At 32.3% G+C, this 20168-nt stretch overlaps 1 protein-coding gene across 2 annotated transcripts; it reads right to left on the bottom strand.

Moving 5' to 3' along the window:
* Window positions 1-6769: 6769 nt before the first annotated feature.
* On the bottom strand, window positions 6770-9700 carry LOC110108918 (F-box/kelch-repeat protein At3g61590). Of its 2 annotated transcripts, none has more exons than XM_020839773.2 (2): window positions 9248-9700; window positions 6770-8471 (listed from the first exon to the last, which is right to left on the bottom strand). In XM_020839773.2, the coding sequence occupies exon 2, from the start codon at window positions 8347-8349 to the stop codon at window positions 7159-7161; it is 1191 nt and encodes a 396-aa protein (XP_020695432.1). In that variant the 5' UTR covers window positions 8350-8471; window positions 9248-9700; the 3' UTR covers window positions 6770-7158. The 2 variants fall into 2 exon arrangements, with proteins under 2 accessions (XP_020695432.1, XP_020695433.1); XM_020839774.2 differs by having other exon boundaries at window positions 6770-8377.
* Window positions 9701-20168: the final 10468 nt, after the last annotated feature.

Genomic DNA, 20168 nt, shown 5'->3' with positions numbered 1-20168 from the left:
CTCATCTATTTCAAATGAAATTGAAGTTCTAAAATCAATGATAAGAATTAAGATACTGAAATTAGTTGGATTACAAACTAATTATCTTTTTCAATATTACTTTAATACATCAAAAGGTCATTTGCGACAGCCGAGAATGATAAACAAGAATATATAGCTTCCTTGAATAGTCCTTGAAAATTCTAAGTAGTAGTGATGCCTACATAGCTTTTCCTATTGTCAATCAATCATTATTGAGCTAAACACAGTACCAACTTTTTTTAATTCTCTTACCACTGAATTATAGCAATAGTTTTCAAGTTTTATTTATCAATATGCCAAATATGCCTCAAGTCCTTAAATAGGAATCAAATAATGGAAAACAAGCAGCCACATACTGATCACATAACCATAATATTCAATCAAACAACAAATATGATTCTTACATATAAACTCTCTAAAGCTGTGAAGTATGACAAAAGGCTCAACTAAGCTTCACTTATGATAATCCTTCTATATTATCTATATTGGGTTGCTCAAATTGAATAGGTTGTTGCTCAAAATTAGAGGGAGTACCAACTATTTCATTTCTTTCTCCTTCACTAATAGTATGATGCTTCTACCCTTGCAAATTCCAATTAATATATCGTTTTGCTTGATAGGTTTCATTGAGCGAAGGTATATTTTAATGGATGTTCTATATTGACATAAATTTTTTTCTAATAAATTTTTTTCTTCGACTTATAGGCTCTTAAAAATTTTTCGAACTCCTTTAATGCATTCAAGACTCCCTTGGGTTTTTGTCATTGAACTCATCTATTTCAAATGAAATTGAAGTTCTAAAAGTAATAACAGCCAAAAGCTATCCCAACCGAAACTTATGTTGATGATAAAAGAGTAAAAATTTGTTATGTGTGTTAATTCTTCTGCCATTGATGCGTTATTATCTACTATATATAGCAACAGAAAACTTCTATTAACAATTCATTCATATCACAACTCAAGCGAAGCATGGCATCAGTGCACTGATTTAGAATCTAAAGTTAGTCAAAAGTTGCATGTAGGTTTCGTTTGGGACAATTTTTTGTACTACTTTTTAAAATAATTTTTTAATATAAAATTTTTTTGAACTACAAATTTTTGTATAAATAAGTTGCCTTAGAAAGCAGTAAGAAAGTTATCTCAAATGAAACCGTAGTCATGTGAGGCGTGATTCGATGAACAGAGATCAATTGGAAAAAGTTAATTTTGCGAAGCAAGAGAAAGGGTGGCATGGCTCAACCTTTTCCATAGCGCAGGGAATCAATGTAGGTCAGCAAAACAAACTCAGATTATTGAATGCTTTTAAACCTTTGTGAAAATTTTTTGGTGAACTTTCTATTACTCAAAAGATAAATTTTTCATAACTAGGATTAATATATGAGAACTAGAGTTTTAAAAATTCGTCTTGTTTCAAAAAAATTGCAAAGCTATTGTTGGTGAAAAAGGGTGTCGTCGACGTAGTGGTTAGTATGGTGGTGGCCGATATGGTGATGGTTGGCATGACAATGTCGATGGAGGCAATAAGCGGTAGAGAGGTATGGACGTATGGTGGTGGTAGGACTTTTATGTGAGCCCAAAAGAATGAAAAATGGAAATGGAAAAGAAGAATGGGCGTGTAGGGAGTGATTGTAGCAGAGAAACTATAATGTATAAAACTGCAGTTTTTACCCCTGCTAAAGATCAAATTTCATGACGGTTTTAACCCCCGTAAGAAAAATACTATCAGGAGTGCCAAAAATTTTGATAGTGGATTATAGAGTGTACAATGTTTGGATCTGCTAAGACTTACATGTGTATTTTGTATTTGTTAAAATTTTATGGATTTTCAAATTTGATTGTATGCCTAACATCTATAAGCTTATGTAAATATACAAATGATGTTTAAAAGAGCTGTCCCAAATAAAGCTTTATTTCACCTGCAAGTCTTCATAATTTAACTAAATTTATCATATTAATAAGCTGTCTTCATAATTTAACTAAATATATCATGTCATTAATAGCTTTCAAAATCAAAAGAAGTAATACCATCAAGATTTACATCTCTAATGTTATATATGCACCTTCAAAATTCACTTGACTTTAATATTTTCCTATTTAATATCAAATATATTAATTAAGAACATCAATATTTAACTAATTTAACACTACTAAAAATATATTTATTCATATTTCCTTGATATTTGAATATGCAGCCAAAATCTTAAGATCCTAAGTTTTAATATAATTTTTCCTTGCATTTAGCAAAGAATATTGAAGATGATTTATAGACTAAGTAAAGCATCAAAAGATTTCTAGCATTTCAATTCTCACATGCACAATTTTTATGTACAAAATGAGTTATTTAGTAGTTCACTACACGAAAAATGTAAATTACAAGTGGAATTTTCGGAGGAAAATTTCCACCGGAAATTCTGGCGGATTTTCCGATTGGTTTATGGTGGAATATTTTCAACGGATATCCGGTAGATTCTGACAGACTTCTTGTGGATTTTCGATGAATATTTCTGACGAAGAAAACCAACGGATTTCTAGAGAAATTCTGACAAAATTTAAAATTTATGGGAAATAATCATGCATCTATAATTTTAAATAGTTCTAAAAATTATTGTTAAGTTAAATTAACTAATTAATTAATTTTATAAATTTTGTTAAATAGTTTTGAAAGTATATGTTTTAAATTAAATTGACTAATTTAATAATTTATTGTCAAATAAAATAAAATAAAATAAATATTGTTAAATTAAATTAAATAAATAGTTTTAATAATTATTTTTAAGTTAAATTAACTAATTTACTAATTTAATAAATATTTCAAAATAGTTTTAAAATTTTTTATATAATTTATAATTTAAATAAAAAAGAGTAATAATTCTAAAAGATTTCGCTTTGGGGCCGAGTGGATAGGCGCTAGATATCCTCCAGAACGAGTGGGGGTAGAATGAGTATTTTACATCATAATTTTGTATGAAAATCCCGCACATGCAAAGATAAAAGAAAAATTCACAAAATATACCAATTTTTCCTATGAACAACTTGGAAAATAAAATCACTGGAGTTGATGGTGCACTCTTCTTCTAAAATCTCAATTGAAAAAGAATGTATTATAAAGTTTAAAGCACTAACTTGATCTTTTGTGATTGTAGTTGAGAAGTGAAAGATGATGACTGCAATCAACAAATGACGATCAAACAAATTATCAAATTATTACGGTCAAGTAATGACAGTTACGTAACGAAGATCATGCAATAATATTTGGGCGATGAAAATCGGGCAATGACAATTAGGCCACGAGGATCAAATAATGAAGATTAAATGATAAAAGTTGGGCAATGGCAATTGACTTTTGTTATTTTCGTCCTTGATTGTTGAACATGACTTTGAAGTTAATCAGATCTTGAAGCTTTCTGGAACTTCAGGTTATGATCATTTTCATGTGATTTTTGTCCTTGATTGTAGGTTTGACAAAGAAAATAAGCCGAAATAAGTGAAAGTAAAGGAACCCCAATGAATCCAAATTACGCACCAAAGCAAGAACATAAGACGAGCTCAGAAAAGCTTCTCTCCACTGCTAGGAAATCAAGAGCAGCAGGTCACCAAGCAACAACTATCCTTCTCAATTTTCATGAGACGAAAGATCAAACCATTTCAGAAGCAAATTAAGGACGGAGCTCAAATTTCATTAAGTAAAACTAGTTATATGTGTAAGTAAATAAAATCAGAAAAAGATCACCAAGAAGGTGCAAAAATACACATGTCAAAATGGAAAACAAGAAGAAGCAGACTGAAAGCATGGGCTCAGGAAAGTGGAGTAGCATCCATAAACCAAAACTTCCCCCGGTTGCGAGAACTATCATCACAATGAGAAAAAGATTGCAAAGAACCGCCGGCCTGAGGGAGAGAGAGAAACTACCCCATCATCATCTCTATCGAAAACAATCACCTTCCCAGCAAAAAAGAATCCAGCCTTCGCATGACAAAAAAACCAAACAGCCAGAGCCGCACACAATGTAGGGGCAGAGCAGTTCAAAGATAGGCCAAAAAAATGAAAACTCAAAAGGGAGAAAGATCAAATTCTTAGAACACCAACATAACCATTTCACAGCTCTTTATTTTATAATTTATCACTCATTATTTTATTAGAAAGGAAAAAAAAAAAGAGGTTATCTTCTTTGCTAGCACATGGCAGCAGTAATGGAAAATTATCTCTGCTACAAAATGGACCACAGGAATGCCTCGTGAAGAAATTCTCTTCTCTCTGCTTGCTGCATTTCTTATGAAATGGAGAGGCCTTTAATATACCACAAGGGTTCCTCACTGCATTTGTTGCATATTTCATGAAAGAAGAAAACATTTCTCCCCAAATTCTTTCTGCCTTTCTCTCTCTCTCCATGACCACTTGCTGACAAATTCCAATAAGCTATTCAAGCTTTCCCTTTTTTTCTCCTCCCGTCAGTTTCTCGAGGTGAATAAACTCTAGAACCAAATAAGGAAGGCATCATTTATTTCAACACAGCAATCCAGTGTGGAGTGTCAGAAATTAAATTCGTTACAGGCATGCCTATGGGATGGTATCTTTCATAAACTTATTATGAGGTCTTAACGATCGCTGATGTACTTTTTCACTCCTGGATGAGAGTATTGAATTTTGTCTTCATATTAAATAGATATTAATTATGATCATAAAAAAAAAAATATCAAAAAATTTAAAATTGAAAATAAATTTAATTAATGATGGGCTCCAATTCATAGCATATTGATTGAGAATAAATTTGATTAATATGATTTGTGACTCCTACATGAATAATATGAGAAATATATTGCAAAATCGTATATTAGATGGATACATATGTTAGTGTAGAAGGATTAAGGCTTCGTTTGGGACAGCTTTTTCATTACTTTCTAAGATGGAGTTTTAGTTAAAAAATAAAAAAAATTGTATTAAAACTCCGTTTTAGAAAGAAATAAAAAAGCCGTCCCAAACGAAGCCTAAGACATTGACCTCATGGGTTTAGTGTAGAAGGATATTATATATTTAACACCTAAACTTCAATGTTTAATCACATAACACTCAAAATATTTAAATAACGATAAAAATAACACCGTCCTCAACACTGTGCTAAATCTCATCATTAATCTCATTTGCACACAACTAGTTCTGACATCTCACACCATCCATACTGCACCAGGGCGGATCCCCATAGTAGTGAGGGGGGGCAAATGCCCACCCTCAAATTTTTTTTTTAAAATTTTAGAGGGTATATTTTGGATATTTTGCCCCATCTCAAAAAAATTTTTTGTCCTAATTTTATCAATCCTACTCATCTTTGCCCATCCCCTACAAATTTTTTTTTTTTGCCCACCCTGAAAAAAGCTGGATCCGCCTCTGATACCGCACACATTTTGATCCTAGCAAGATCACAATCATACAATTTCACATTGTTCGCACTTTACAAATCCTAGTTCATCAAGATCACATCTTTTTTGACCGCACACATGCCATCCAAACTAATCCAGACGAGATCTCTTCCACTCGCCGCATATCGACAACTACATACCACCACTTTTATCAACATCATCCACCGATTGTTTTATAGAAGTGATTAATAAAAATTAATAAAACATTATATTATATAAATAATAAAATTTAGATATTAAATATATACATAAAACAATTTTAAATGCTACTTATATAAACCTCCTAGATCATAAAAGAGGATTTATGCACATACCAAAAAATTCTCATCTATTCACATATTTAATATCTAAAGCTTCATTTGAGAAGGCTTTCTTACTATTTATTAAAGCATCATTTAAAATTTTTTGTACATTTAACAAAAAATAGAAAAATCCTCCCAAACAAAACCCAAATCTTTCTATTTACTTGTAGAATCTTTAAATCTCTAAATCAAATAAAAAATATCATTTCTATTAATTTACTTAAAATAAAGTAAAAAAAAAATCATGCATAGATTTTGATTTCATCTAAATCTTAAAATATTATTTAAGAAAAATATAAAAAATTGAATTTTTTTTATAAAATATACATAAATCCACCAATTATAAAACATGCAGCTCTCCTCCTTCAGACGAACTTGTCGGACAAAAAGCTAAAAAGGTTTGATAGAAACGTACTATAAAGCCATTTAATAGACAATTTAACTCTTCCGAACAATCAGCTATGGAACGAATGTGTTAAATCTCAGCCATTGTTTAAAATGTTAAATACTACTAAAATAATAACGGAATGTACTACTAAAATAGCATAAACAAATCACAGCTAATGAAGAGGATTGAAAAATGAAGCAACCGCACTTTCCTAGCAATATAATGGCAAAATAATCATGGCTGAAAAAAGCCAAATTCAGATAAAGTGCCGTAAAAGAAGTTTAGGTTTTATTTTTTTGGAACAGTTAGGGGATTCAAGCTTGAGTGAGATGCGAGAAATTTCTTCCGTCGATTACCCGATCTCAGTTTTTCGTCCAACAACAATAGAGCAGCTCATTACATGGGTAGGCTTCTTTTCGTTATATACAGCACAGCAATTGCAGAAGAAGTAAAACAATCAAAAATAAGAAATCAAAGATCTGAAGGGAGCATTTTGATCCCCTTCATTTCCAGTGAAGTTTTGTTTAGATTGCAATTTGAATTTTTATCCGTTATGGTTCTTAGATCTCTTCTTCTACGTGTGAACTACGCAAAGCTGATAAATTAGTGATAATGACAGCCAAAAGATACAACAACAGAGATATGAAAACTCTAAATTAATTTAGAATTGATATAGGATGAACAGCAGGAAATTAGGACATAAAGTTAATAAAACAAAGTGAAGGAAAAAAGACTTAGGAATTCAGAAAGAAAGATCCCAACAGCTAAAAAGCTGAGAATATCTTTCCAGATAGAAGAGAAGAAGCTACATTTTCAGACCTCCAACCAATGAAAACATTAAACGAACTCACAAAACCCAGAAACAGAAGGGAAAAAAGAATTCACCACCAACATGAGCAGAAATGATTTTTACTGTGTATATTGATTCTATTGACCCGCCCAATCCTACCAACAAAACTTGCTCCATTTCAAGCAAATCAGTATGTAGACCTTCTTTGATTTTACCAAAGCCAATGCAATAAGAGAAACAAATCAAGTAGCAACTTCAAGTCTGGGTAGGAAGCAGAAACCACTGAACAGCTGAAGGGGAAATCGTTTTGTCACAGGGCACTTTTGTGACCATCTCCACTGCCTTCGGCTCATGTCAAATGCTAGCAGTGCTGTGGCACCATAGCTTTGAATGTATATGAGGTCATCCGAACCGCTGCTTGCGAAGACATCATCGAACTCGCCAAAACCTTGAAAATACTTGGGAGGCATTCGAGCAACATCCCGCCATTCTTTCTGATGAAGCTCCCAAATACCTATTCCCTTGATAATATCAGGCCTATCAAGTTTAGCAATCCCACCAACCAAAACCAGCTTATCATTGAGGTTCATAAGTCTTCCACAAGTGAGTGAGCAGGGTACAGATATGGATGCACTCATCAAAGTGCCTGATGATTTTGCGGAGAGATCATACATAAGAAGCCCCTGACGAATAGGATTCCCAACAACACCAGTGCAATGGATCAAGCAGTATAATATTCCCTTGCATATCACACCCTCATCACCACCCCTCCATCCCACCAAAACTTCAGTAGCCAAAGTGACCCATAATTGGCTTTGTGACTCATAGATGTGAATTGAAAGTTCCCATTGAAGAAAATCTTCAGGGACTTGCTTCGTTTTCACCACCACAACATCATAATCATTGGACTCCATGTCCATGGAAATAGCAAGTGCACTGTAGTCAGGGAATTTCGCACCAGGAACTTCAAGAAGCTTTCTCCTGTTCCTTGTAATGGGGTTGCAAACAAAGATGCGGCTTCTAGTATTACTGTCCATAAAGCAAACTAACCCTGACGAAGAAGAAATAAACCAGTTGCGTTTCTCAATGCAGGGGAGTTCAAGATTATACCATTTCCGAAGATCTGGATCATAAGCATATCCTGCTGCAGTATCATTGCAGGTGAACATGAAGTACCATGGCTTCTTTGGCGCCCGATATGCCCATATGGCCTTCCTTGAATGTATAACATCATACCATCTTTTGCATACACATGCGGCCTTAAATAGACTTGCAATGGGCAAAAAGGATAGAATTCTCTCCAAAACATCATTGGGAAGAAAGCTCTCCAAGGAGACCATGTCAAATTCTGCTTCCTCATTTCCATCAGTACTTTGCTTAAAGTGGTGAGCATTATCTCCATAGTATGAATCCCAAGATGTCTGGCCTTCCATAGGAACAAAACACTGCGGATAAAAGAACCTGAGCAAATGACACCAGCAAAATAAACGTCATCACATCATCCCAATTCTTAACCCAACTACTCCGCTAGAGAGATGATCATGGTTCAAACTACCTACAAGTAGTACAGATTGGAAAACAAGATCAATTGCGTTAGGATTTAAAAAAAAAAAAAAATCCTATCCAACTTGTCTATTCCCCCCTCCCGCAACGCACACCTTTTTTTCTTGGTTCGAGAGCTAAAGGGAGACATAGATATCAAAACAAACTGTACTGTAACTAAACATAGGCAATCAAGCTTTAAACATGACTACTCCATGAAACAAGTTTTCCCAATATAGATTCTTTCTACATGATAAATTAAAAAAAAAAAAAAAAAAGTCTAACGGCATACCATGGATCCAACTATGAACAAGTAGGATGAAAACTTCAAAAATAGATTTAAAAGGAAAAGAAGAAAAAAGATGCTATTAAGCAGAAACACATGGAAGAGCCTCAAAACGATATAGCAGGACAATCAAATTAACATAAAAAATCCAAATAAAATTAGCTTAATCACACTATCAACCATGATTAATCCCAATACTACAGCAACATGGAACCCTAGACCGACTTCCGACTTTATTTCAAAAGGTATTTCCACCGCATGCGATAAACATCTAAACATCGCGTTATCCGCCGAAGCAAATCCCATTTCAGCAAGAACTTTCAATTTTACAAAAAAACAAAGAAATGGAGAAGCCCATGACCCAACAGACCATCCATATTAAACAAAGAGGGAAAATAAATAGCAGATCTGCCACAAAAACACCTTCCAATATTCCCAAAAAGGAAAGGCGAAGACGAAATCGGGAGAAACTAGGAAGAAAGGCGTATTTCCTGAAATAATACCTCAATGGGATAAAACTGCAACCAAAGGAATGACCTAAACCCCTCTTTCCCCTCTCACAATAAATGGCCTTCCTCCAAATACGGGAAGAGCAAAGCCTAACAAATGGCGGAGCAGTTGTGCGCTAATGCGCCATGGATTGTTCTTTTTATAAGCATCACGCCGTTCGAGGCGGGGAAGAAGGAGAAAGAGACGAGATGACGAGCCTTCTTGGTATATTCCGTGTTGCTTGTGGGGGAGAAGTAGCGGGATGGATAATACAGCTCGGGAGGATCCAGAGAGAGAAAGAGGGGTTGTCGAAGGGGCTCTGATGAGAGAGATAGAGAGAGAGCGCACTGGTTTTTTCCTTTGGCGAGCGTGCAAAACGACAAGCAGCGAAATACGAAGGAATGGCGGTTTTTCTTTAGGGCTGTTTGGCCCCTAAAGGGTTTGAGATTCTCGGAGGGTTTGGGCGAAGGGGAAGGGAGAAAATATATAGAGAATGAGTAAAGGCCTCTGCTATGAATGCTGATGGGTGCGACTCTGTCCTCCGTTGTCAGTTATTTTTTTTACTAAAAAGCTCTGTATGTTTAAATATTTGAAATAAATAAATAAAATTTAAAAATCTGAATTTCCTTTGAATCATCAAATCAATCTCTTCCATGATTTAATTGTACTGAATGATGAATTGATGTCTTTGTTTATAATTTGAATGAGCTTTGATTGATTTGTATTGAATGATGAATTGATCATTTTTTATTTAAAATGTGAAGATTTCTTGTAGATATATATTTGGAAGTTGAATCTAAAATTCTTTGTGAAGGGGCATACAATTTGACTCAAAATCACTTATGAAAGCACTTACGTATTGAGCTGAATTAACAAACTAAAAGCTAATATTTTTTTTAATCAAATGAATTACAAAGAAGATAAATTAATAATCAATGTGTTGTCTTATCGTAATGATTCGGGAACAGTAAGTCATTTAAATTTGATTATCATAATCAATTAAATGATGGTCATTATCTAATCGTATTATCGTTGATCATGAAATTGGATCATTATCGCCTGAATTTTAGGACTTGATCATTGAAACTCGACTATTGTTGCCTAAGATTTATGATGTGATTGTTCTCTTCATCATGCGTTATTTCTGTAGTATTTTTTTGCTATAGTTTTATGAGTTAAAGTTAGTGTTTTACATTTTATAATTCTTTATTCTTCAATTAGGGAGAAAAGCAAAATTCTATAGTCTTATTTATAGTGAATGATTTTAACGGCATATAACTCCACTCTTTTTTTCTTACTATGATTCATGTGGATTGTTTTAATTTTGATGTCTCTAGGGAAATTCTTTTATATGTGTATGCAAATCTTTTTAATGTTAGGGAAAAAAACTCACAATATACTGCTTTTAAAATTTTCAGTACACAATAATAATAATACTAAATGATCAAGGACTTACGAAAATATTTATTTATTAGCTTTATAAACCTTTAATTCATTAGGATGCTCATAACCAAATTCATTGTATTTATTAGGAAAATTTACATAACACGGCAAAGATCGGAGGGAAATGTTCGCCTGGCGACAATCTACTTTTCCGAACGTCGTGAGAAGTAGAACCTGCAGTTCGCCGGGATTGGGGAACGTATGACGGAAACAAGTTCGGGACACGCCTGGCGCGAAGAGCTGATGGCGGGAAGTATACGTCCTAATGTATATATGCGGTAGACGACGCGGTAGACGGAGTGGTAGAATAGAGGTGAAATAGGAATATGAGTGGTATAACTGTAATATTTAAAAATGAGGTGTTAGATACGTAAAATACTAAGTATATAGTGGTATGTATGTAAATTTCCCTAATACTAAATGATCAAGGACTTACGAAAATATTATTTATTAGCATTATAAACCTTTAATTCATTAGGATGCTCATAACCAAATTCATTGTATTCACATTTATGAATTAAGTATCATATTACATTTTGTTTTGAACACTTCGTACCTTATTTTAAATTATGTAAAATTACTTTTTAAATTCAGTGTTAGTCTAGAATATTCATTATTTACTACTTAACACATATATTTATTTTAAGTAAACTTTTGCGTTGCTCTTCCTATAGTTCACCATAATCTTAAATAATTATTATTTTTGACAACTTAAAACTATTTTATAATTTACTTACTAGTCTTTTAATTAGAAACTAATTATCTTAACTTAGGCATATGTTGCAATTCGGGAGTCCAATTGCATTTTTAATGATTACAAATATTATTAGATGTTTTATTTGCTTATTCTTATATTATATTTTGGATTTCTTTTGTGTGCTACTAACCACTTCAAATACATCATACATCAAGAAAAGACTGAAGAATCGGCTCAAAACAGTGTTATGTCAGAATAAAAGTGAGTTTGTAAGTTACAGAGTCTGTTTTTTTCATTTTTATTGAATCTATTTTTGTAATAGGTGTACGTTTGCTTAGCCATTATGCACATGCACACATAAGAGGGGGTTAAAATTAAATATTTTAATTTTGTTGTTAATCATATTTTACGATTCAGATCGTACTATATGTAACATTTTCGAATGTACGAAACTGCCATAAATTCTTGCATTTTATCAGCGGATTAATTGCCGGAAAAATATCGATGGTTAATCCGCAGGTAAAATCGCAAGAAATTCCATCGATATTCGGTGATTTTCTTGTAGTAATAGGCTTTCCTTTAATTATGAGCTTATGGTGTAATCCTAATACAAGATACAAGTTGTAAGATAAGGAGTTATAAGTGGACAAGATACGTCGATGGGTAGTAGTGACGATTCACACAATCAACCACCTTAGACATGATAATATATGATAAGATAAAAAAAAAACATTATATGATTAGTAAGATGTTCTAGCTTTTATTAACATAAATATGTATATGAATACATGACATAATGACTAGAGATAATATTAAAATGTATAAATTTCATGATGCTTGAGTTATATGATACATGAGAGTAGTACATATTGCATAAATAATATGATAAAATATAAAAATGATTTTTATGATGTTGACATGCATTGATAAATAATAGACCCATGTTACAATTGCATTGATTTCAATTATTTCTATGATAGTCTTCCTGTAGCCCTTTTTTTGTATATGCTGTGATTAAATCGAGTTAATGATTCTTGATCACTTTCATGATTATGATTTGTATTGGTTGATACTATTCATACTAACCACTACTTTTCATCCTAGTATATTCCTATATACATGAATTTATGATAAACATGCTTTACTAATAATTTGAATGATTACTTGCATATTGTTCTGCTTTCCATGAATTTATGTGACCTTTTGGGGCTCTGCTCATTATGTGATTTTTTATGATTTTAGGGAAGGGTAAGACATCGATGGACTAAGGTAGATCTAGTTTTGAAGATAGATATTTTTTTAATTTTTTATTTTTGCCATTTTTTTATATAGTCCTGAATGTATGAAGATAGATTGGTTTGAAAGAAATCATTCATGATTAATGTAAATGATTTTTGGAAGATGAACGGAAATGTACATGCTTTGAAAATATGAAAATGATTGATAGCTTCTATTGTGCATATTATTTTTATATGGATGATTATTTGTGGCTTTGGTAGATTTTTAAAAGATATAAGTAGATAACTCTTCAAAATTAGATCTTATTTCATGACATCTTGTCTCTTTTGTTGAGATGTTATTCTAATATAATTTTAGCATGTGCTATTAATTTTAACTTAGCAAATATGTTTCTTCAATAGTCATCCATGTGATAATAATAGAAAAAAAAAATTATCCATTTGAGTGAGCTAGTCTAGAAATCTATGAGGTTCATACACGACCATCATAGATTGGGTTCATCTACACGGTCATGAAGCCTATGATGTTCATTCCTATCATAGTTCCTAAATGGATATCTCCTAGGTAGATAGTCATTCCTAGGATTTTCTACAAAGTTGTCTCCTTTATGCTTGGTTGTAGATAGGTTCTGAGCAAGTGGTTGAACAAGCAATCTAGTGTTAAAGACTTACATGTGGGTAATTAAGCTCATTATCATCTCTTGTAATTTTTGAAAGATTTTTTAATTTATTAAGGCAAACTCCATTGGACAAATTTTGCACTTGATCCAAGTCAGTAGATTTTGGTGGAATGATATATACAATGTGGTTTTTACAATTGATGCAATATATATGAGAAAACCCTTTTTTTTGGTAAATATGCAATGAGTGCTCGTTGCAAAAACTAGAAATTTTGTTTAAAATGATGTTTTAAAAAATTTTAAGTCCTTCATTTTAATGTTAGGAGCAATTAAAATTGATAATTATAGAGATGCTTATAAAAATTTCTCAGAAAACCTAATTTTGCAACATATGGATATACTATTGATCAGAATCTTGAAAATGCTAATTTTGTAAGTCTGTAACTTAATTTACAATATGAGTTCACTTGAGTAATGCAAAGGTTAGATAAATTTAAATTTAATTGATTTGGCACATATGAGTAGTGGAAACTAGTTGATACATTTACGCTAGTTAATAGGATTGTGTAGACATGCAATTTGCCTCAAATTTTACAATAGAGAATTCATTTACTATAAAAAGAGTAAAAAAAAAAGTTCCCAAGTCATAGAAATGACCTTTTAATGGACTCTAATTCACTAAATTTAAGTGACTTTTGAAGCATTCAATCCTCTTGATAGTGAAGTCTCCAATGCTACACTCTAATCTAAGCTCTAATTTCAAAATGATGGTGGTCACCCAAGGTTTAACCCTTGATGATTTAATGTTTTTGCCTTGGGATGGTTTCAAAATGTCTTAGAGTTTATGGATAGCTTAGTGAAGGGTTATAATGGAGTGTATTCAAGTCTCATGCAATGAGAGGGCATAATTAATGGTTGTTATAATTCTTCATGAATTTTCATCAAATTTGAAGGTCTTACTGGGTCAAATTGAGGCAAGAATCCAATTAAGTTAGATTAAGCCTAATTTTAGGTGATAACTTTATGAATGATTTTGAAAAGAATTTTGTGGGGAGCATGCCAAAAAATAGATATGAGATAGTGAGGGAATGACTTCAGAATAGTTTTATAATAGAGAAAAAATTTAAAGTAAAAAATAAGATAGACTTGCTACTTACCAAAATAATAAGGTTGAAGAGATCACTAAATCTCTTCATGTAAGGCTCATCCACCAAGCCTCCTTGTTTTTAAAATGGAACTCTATACTTACAAGGACAACAACAACCCTTTCTTTATTCCATAATGCTTAAATAGGAATAAAATGTCCATTTGAAATGCCCACTAAAAGTGGATAAGGAAGGGAGTGAGGGGCCGCCTATTCTATTGTAGGAGAGTGTCTGACTATCAATAATTACCTCTTTGATCATGCTTTGGATTACCAACCAAGCATGGAACCATGTTTAACATGTGCACTTAAGGAATTAACCATTTACTCCAAGGTTTCAAAATCCAAAATTCAAATTTTCAAAATTTTGAATTTTCTTCCTTTCACTTTCAAATTAATATTATAATTTAAAATCACCTTGCATGGCATAGTCTCTTACAACATTTTACATCTATATAAACATAGAATAAAGTCTTATTTAATAATTTTTATCCAATTTCTAAGTTCTTGCATCTTTTTAGCTTCCTTTTTGCTCTAAGCACTTGTGATTGACAATCTCTTCGTTTATAGACATCTAGTGCCACATTGGACTACCAATAATATGGACTTATTGATATGATATGATCACATTTATAAGAATGTTGTCTTGTGTGATCTTGACTAAGTCCTATAAGAAAATGAAGAGCAATATTAATAAAATAATATCTAAATAATGATCTTTAACATTCTTATAGGAGTGTATGATCAAGAGTTCAATGGAGTTATTGACAAGATGATTGGATAACAAGATAAGAAGACTAGCTAATTACTGCTTGGAGGAATCTTCAGAGGTCAATAAAATATTTAAGAAAAAAATTCAAAATTTTCATGGAGATCTATATCTTGAGAGTTAAGGGCTCCTTTGTTTGAAAATTTATTTTTGAGTAGTTACAATATCAAAGTGGTTGTAATTGCCAAAAGGTAGTGCTACATCTAGATAAATACTACAAGTTTAGTATCATTTCATGCATAAATTTTTTTTTTATTTTTTCTTTATAATCAACACTTCTTGTATATATAAATTGATGTCTTAAGAGAATATTGAATGATAGGAGAATTAAGAAAATTCTAAAGAATAATTCTTTTAGAATACCAAAAAACAGACTGCAGAAAAAGATTCAAAAGAGAAAAAAATGATAGTATATAAAGATCAAAGAATGTTTTCAATCAAACTTTCTCTTACACAAACTAAGGATTCGTTTGGGAAAACTTGTTTATTAATTTTTAAAGCAGTTTTTTAGTACAAAAAATCAAAGTTAAAAAAATTGTACTATAAAATTGCTTTTTAAAATAGTAAGAAAAATATTCCAAACAAAACCTAAATGAATTAATTTTTGCATACTAAATAATTTTGCTTTATTGTTCCTTTGATGTGCTAAGTTATTTTTCTACTGAGTTTATTTCACTCCTTGTTATCTTATCTCCAAGAATTAAGTTAGATGTTGGTTGGATGGACAGAGATGTGGCGGAGATAGATAAGCATAAGACAAAGAACTAATATGATGAGAGTAGTTAATGGTTATTAGCCCTAAATCCTTCTTTCCTTATGTTGCTATGTAATGACTCTATATAGTTGTCCAAGTTATGCCCTTAGTGTATTCAGATGCTTCTTTTGTATTGGTGATTTTGCACGTCAAAGATAGCATGACTATTTAGTTTCCTCTCTCATACTTATTCATTTATTCCTCTTCACGAGCATATGGCCCACGTTAACCATTAAGTTGAGAGACTTTGCTTAATGGTGTGGATGTAGCTCGTCACAATTTAGATTATATTTGGGGTAGCTTTCTTACTGCTTCTTAAAACAACTTTGTAGTACAAAAATTAAAACATTATCTTACAAAGTTGTTTAAAGAATAAGTAAGAAAGTCGTCCCAAACAAAACCTTAATCTGAATGAATATTCTTCGTGAGTAGATCAGAATCCGAGCAGATTGAATTTGAGTTGCGGAATATGAATTAAAGCACTTTAACTTTTGCGGCTCTACATTCTCTCTGTCTTTCCATCTGCTAGCTCTTGTCTTATCCTTATTTTTAAGTAATAGCGATTAAAACTTATTAGGCAAATGAAAAATAATTTATTATTATTCTTTCTTTTTATAGACATTTAGGTCAATTAAGTCAAACTCACAAACACATCACATGCACAAGACTGAAACCTAAGATCTCTTAGTTGGTAGCCAATTAAAGCTCCCAACCAACAGGCCAGAATGAGCCGCGTATATATTATTATTCTTAATCATCATAGAGTTTGTTGACTTCTCATTTCTAATGGTCATTCAGTCAAACATTTCAAATCAGAACATTAGAGATTAAGTCTTGCAATGGCCGACCATTCACATTCAAATGGATGAACTTCGACCTCCATTTTATTAAAAAAATAAAACGTCAAAGCAATTTGCAGGCAAAACACGGGTGAAAATAATATTCAGAATTGCCACCGCCGTTGGCTATTCACCACCACTCAAAATGATACCAGAATTTTCTATTTTTATGAGCCCACACAAAATCGTCAGCTTTGTTAAGTAATCAGAAAATCTTCTAGAAGCTGCATTAATTTTTTTTTTCTTGGTCTTGAGATGACGAGGTTTTGTTTACTTGCAAGCAATATTCCATTATATAACGCTCAATAGTTCTAAAATAAATTATTTTTATAAGCTCCCCAAAAAAAATAAGCATCTCCCAATTCAGAAATAGTCGAACAACAATATTTTTTTTTATATTTCTTTTATGTTTTACCATTTTAGTGACGATTACTGCTACTAGAAATTCTTGTTATTTTTTGGTAAAACAAAAATTTGTATGTGATTGGCCTCCACCGTCGTTGTCGACAGCCGTCTCCACTTACCGCCAGCTGTCGCCATCAACCGCCATCACCACCAGCAACCATCATCACCGGTGACCTGCAGCCTCAATCCCCCACTTTCGTTGTTGGTGATCCATTGACTCTGATCGCCACTGCTGTCATTTACCACCACAATTGTCGGCCACCGACCACTATCTTTTTTGGACTTAACATTGCATTCATTTTATTTCAAACCAAACAAAAAATAGTCTCGTGCTATCTTTTTACACTTAGATAAAAACACTCTAAAATACACGGCTCATTTTGATCTATGGTTTGGGAGTCATATTTGAAGCTTGCGTATATAATGTGTGTGAGAATTTGTTTTATTTAAGTCACCCTTTTAAAAAAAAAAACTCAAAAAATATTATTTACATTAATTCCTTTTGTAACCAAGTAAAAAATCCTTAGCGGAGATTAATGGTACTATAAATTCTTGTTATTTTTGGATAAAACAAAAATTTGCATCTGATTGGACAATAGTGCTCATCCATTAAAATTGTATGAACAATCTGACTGGCTAACTAACTTTTTTGTCGTTCAAAAATTTTAATGTTTTTTTAATCGATCAATAATTTGAATGCACCATCGTGATGATTTTCCTCTCATTGCATTTCATTGAGTGGCACAATCAAATTTTTAAGTAAAAGAAGAAGAAAATAAATTATTCAAATTTTATGATGATAAAATATTTATATTATACATAATTGTTAAATAATTTAAAGATAAATTATTTTTCAAGCATACAAAATTTTGTCTAATCTAAATGGTGTAGTCGACTCTAAACCCCGTATTCTACCAATAATTTCAATACAATTTAAATCTTAGTGGTTGTTTATAGATAATGAATTTAAATTTGTTCATGGAATACACCGCGCTACAAGTAGATCTTAGCATGTTATAGCTAGAGAATCGAGTGAAAAGGAGCATTTATTAACAATACAATTAATACAACAACAACATCAACAACATCAAGTCTTTATCCCACTACGTGGGGTCGGCTACATGAATCATTTTTCTCCATTGTGTCCTATTAAAAGTCAAATTCTCGTTTAAATCTAATAAAGAAAGGTCATTCCTAATATTTTCTAACAAAGTCTTTTTAGGTCTACCCCTACATTTCTTAACATAAGTCAAATCTAATACCTCTACTCTCCTAACCAGGTCATTGGAAGGCCGTCGTTTTATGTGACCAAACCATCTAAGGCGACTCTCTCTAATCTTATCTTCTATTGGAGCTACTCCAACCTTCTCACGTATATGCTCATTTCGTATCCTATCTCTAAGGGTAAAGCCACTCATCCACCTGAGCATCCTCATCTCTGCCACACTTAACTTAGTATTATGCTTCTCTTTTAATGGCCAACAAGTTATTATGAAATTTAAAATTATATTTCTTTGCTCCTTATTTCTAGAATTAAGAGTGGTAGAGTGAATGATACACAATTTTATTCATGATGTGACTAGTACAAAATGATGTAGACATGTGAACTATGCTAGGTGGTGAATATGCAACACTCTGCCTCCTCTGAAATGTCTCTTCGGCCATTATCTTGTCTAGTCCTCGTTTATGAATATTTAGAACGAGTCTGCAATAATTGATACATAAGATAAGCCTCTAATACCACTATGAATAGTACAATCAGCCTGAAGTACAAAAGATGCCTCGTGGTCCCTTAATTATAGAATTAAGAGTGCTAGAGTGAATGATACACAAAGAATAAAATAGAAAAATAATTCATGATGTGACTAGTACAAAATGATGTAGACATGTGAACTGTGCTAGGTGGTGAATATGCAACACTCTGCCTGTAATATTAAAAATCTGCTCCAGGATCGTCCAGGACGATCTGGTTCGTCCTGGGACAGCCTGAAGTACAAAAGATGCCTCGTGGTCCCTTATTTATAGAATTAAGAGTGCTAGAGTGAATGATACACAAAGAATAAAATAGAAAAATAATTCATGATGTGACTAGTACAAAATGATGTAGACATGTGAACTGTGCTAGGTGGTGAATATGCAACACTCTGCCTCCTATGAAATGGCTCTTCAGCCATTATCTTGGGCTAGTCCTCATTTATGAATATTTAGAATGAGTCTGCAATAATTGATACATAAGATAAGCCTCTAATACCACTATGAATAGTACAATCAGCTTGAAGTACAAAAGATGCCTCGTGGTTCCTTATTTATAGAGTCAAGAGTGCTATAGAGAAGGTAAAACCTAGAATAAAATGGGAAAACATAATACTTCATGTAATATGGACAAAATAGCCTAGATATGTTGTAATAACTGATGGTACAGAGAAGTTGACCCTATTCAAATGTGGTAGGAAGTTCATATGTATATGTTAAGTGTTTGTAAAATTAGGTTATTAAGTTCTTATTAAAGTCTAGAAGAGTTTGGGATTAAGTTAGAAAAGAGTAGAAAAGTGAAGCGTAGAAAGTCACTTGGGAACACTGTGATGTTGTACATGGCGGCACTATCTGAAAAAATTATTTAACTATCTCGAAATATAAGCTATTATACCTCAACACTATATTTTTTGAAATTTGGACATTGTTAGCAACTATGTAGTCTGTTATTTATTTTAACATTTTCATTGTAAAAAAAAATCAAAACTAAATCTTATGATTTGTCTATTGCAAGCTGATATTTTTTATGCACATAAGTTTGACGATCGCCTTACATGGCAAGGCTTCCATTTGGGCATGCATTGCTTTGACTGTGTGCTTTCTCTAGTTAGAGGATCCTACTTAGATACCTATGGACATGATCTTACTTGAATGCATGTGAGTTATCTATATGGATGTCTATGAGTATACAATAGAAGTGAGAACATAATTATTGATGAAGTGAAAAATATTGAGGATGACAAAAAATACAGTTATTTATGAAATAAATTTTA

This window comes from Dendrobium catenatum, unplaced genomic scaffold (assembly GCF_001605985.2).
Source record: "Dendrobium catenatum unplaced genomic scaffold, ASM160598v2 fragScaff_scaffold_1297, whole genome shotgun sequence".
Classification (NCBI taxonomy): Eukaryota; Viridiplantae; Streptophyta; class Magnoliopsida; order Asparagales; family Orchidaceae; genus Dendrobium; species Dendrobium catenatum.
Note: the sequence above shows the minus strand (reverse complement) of the source record. Positions and strands in the feature narration are given on the sequence as shown.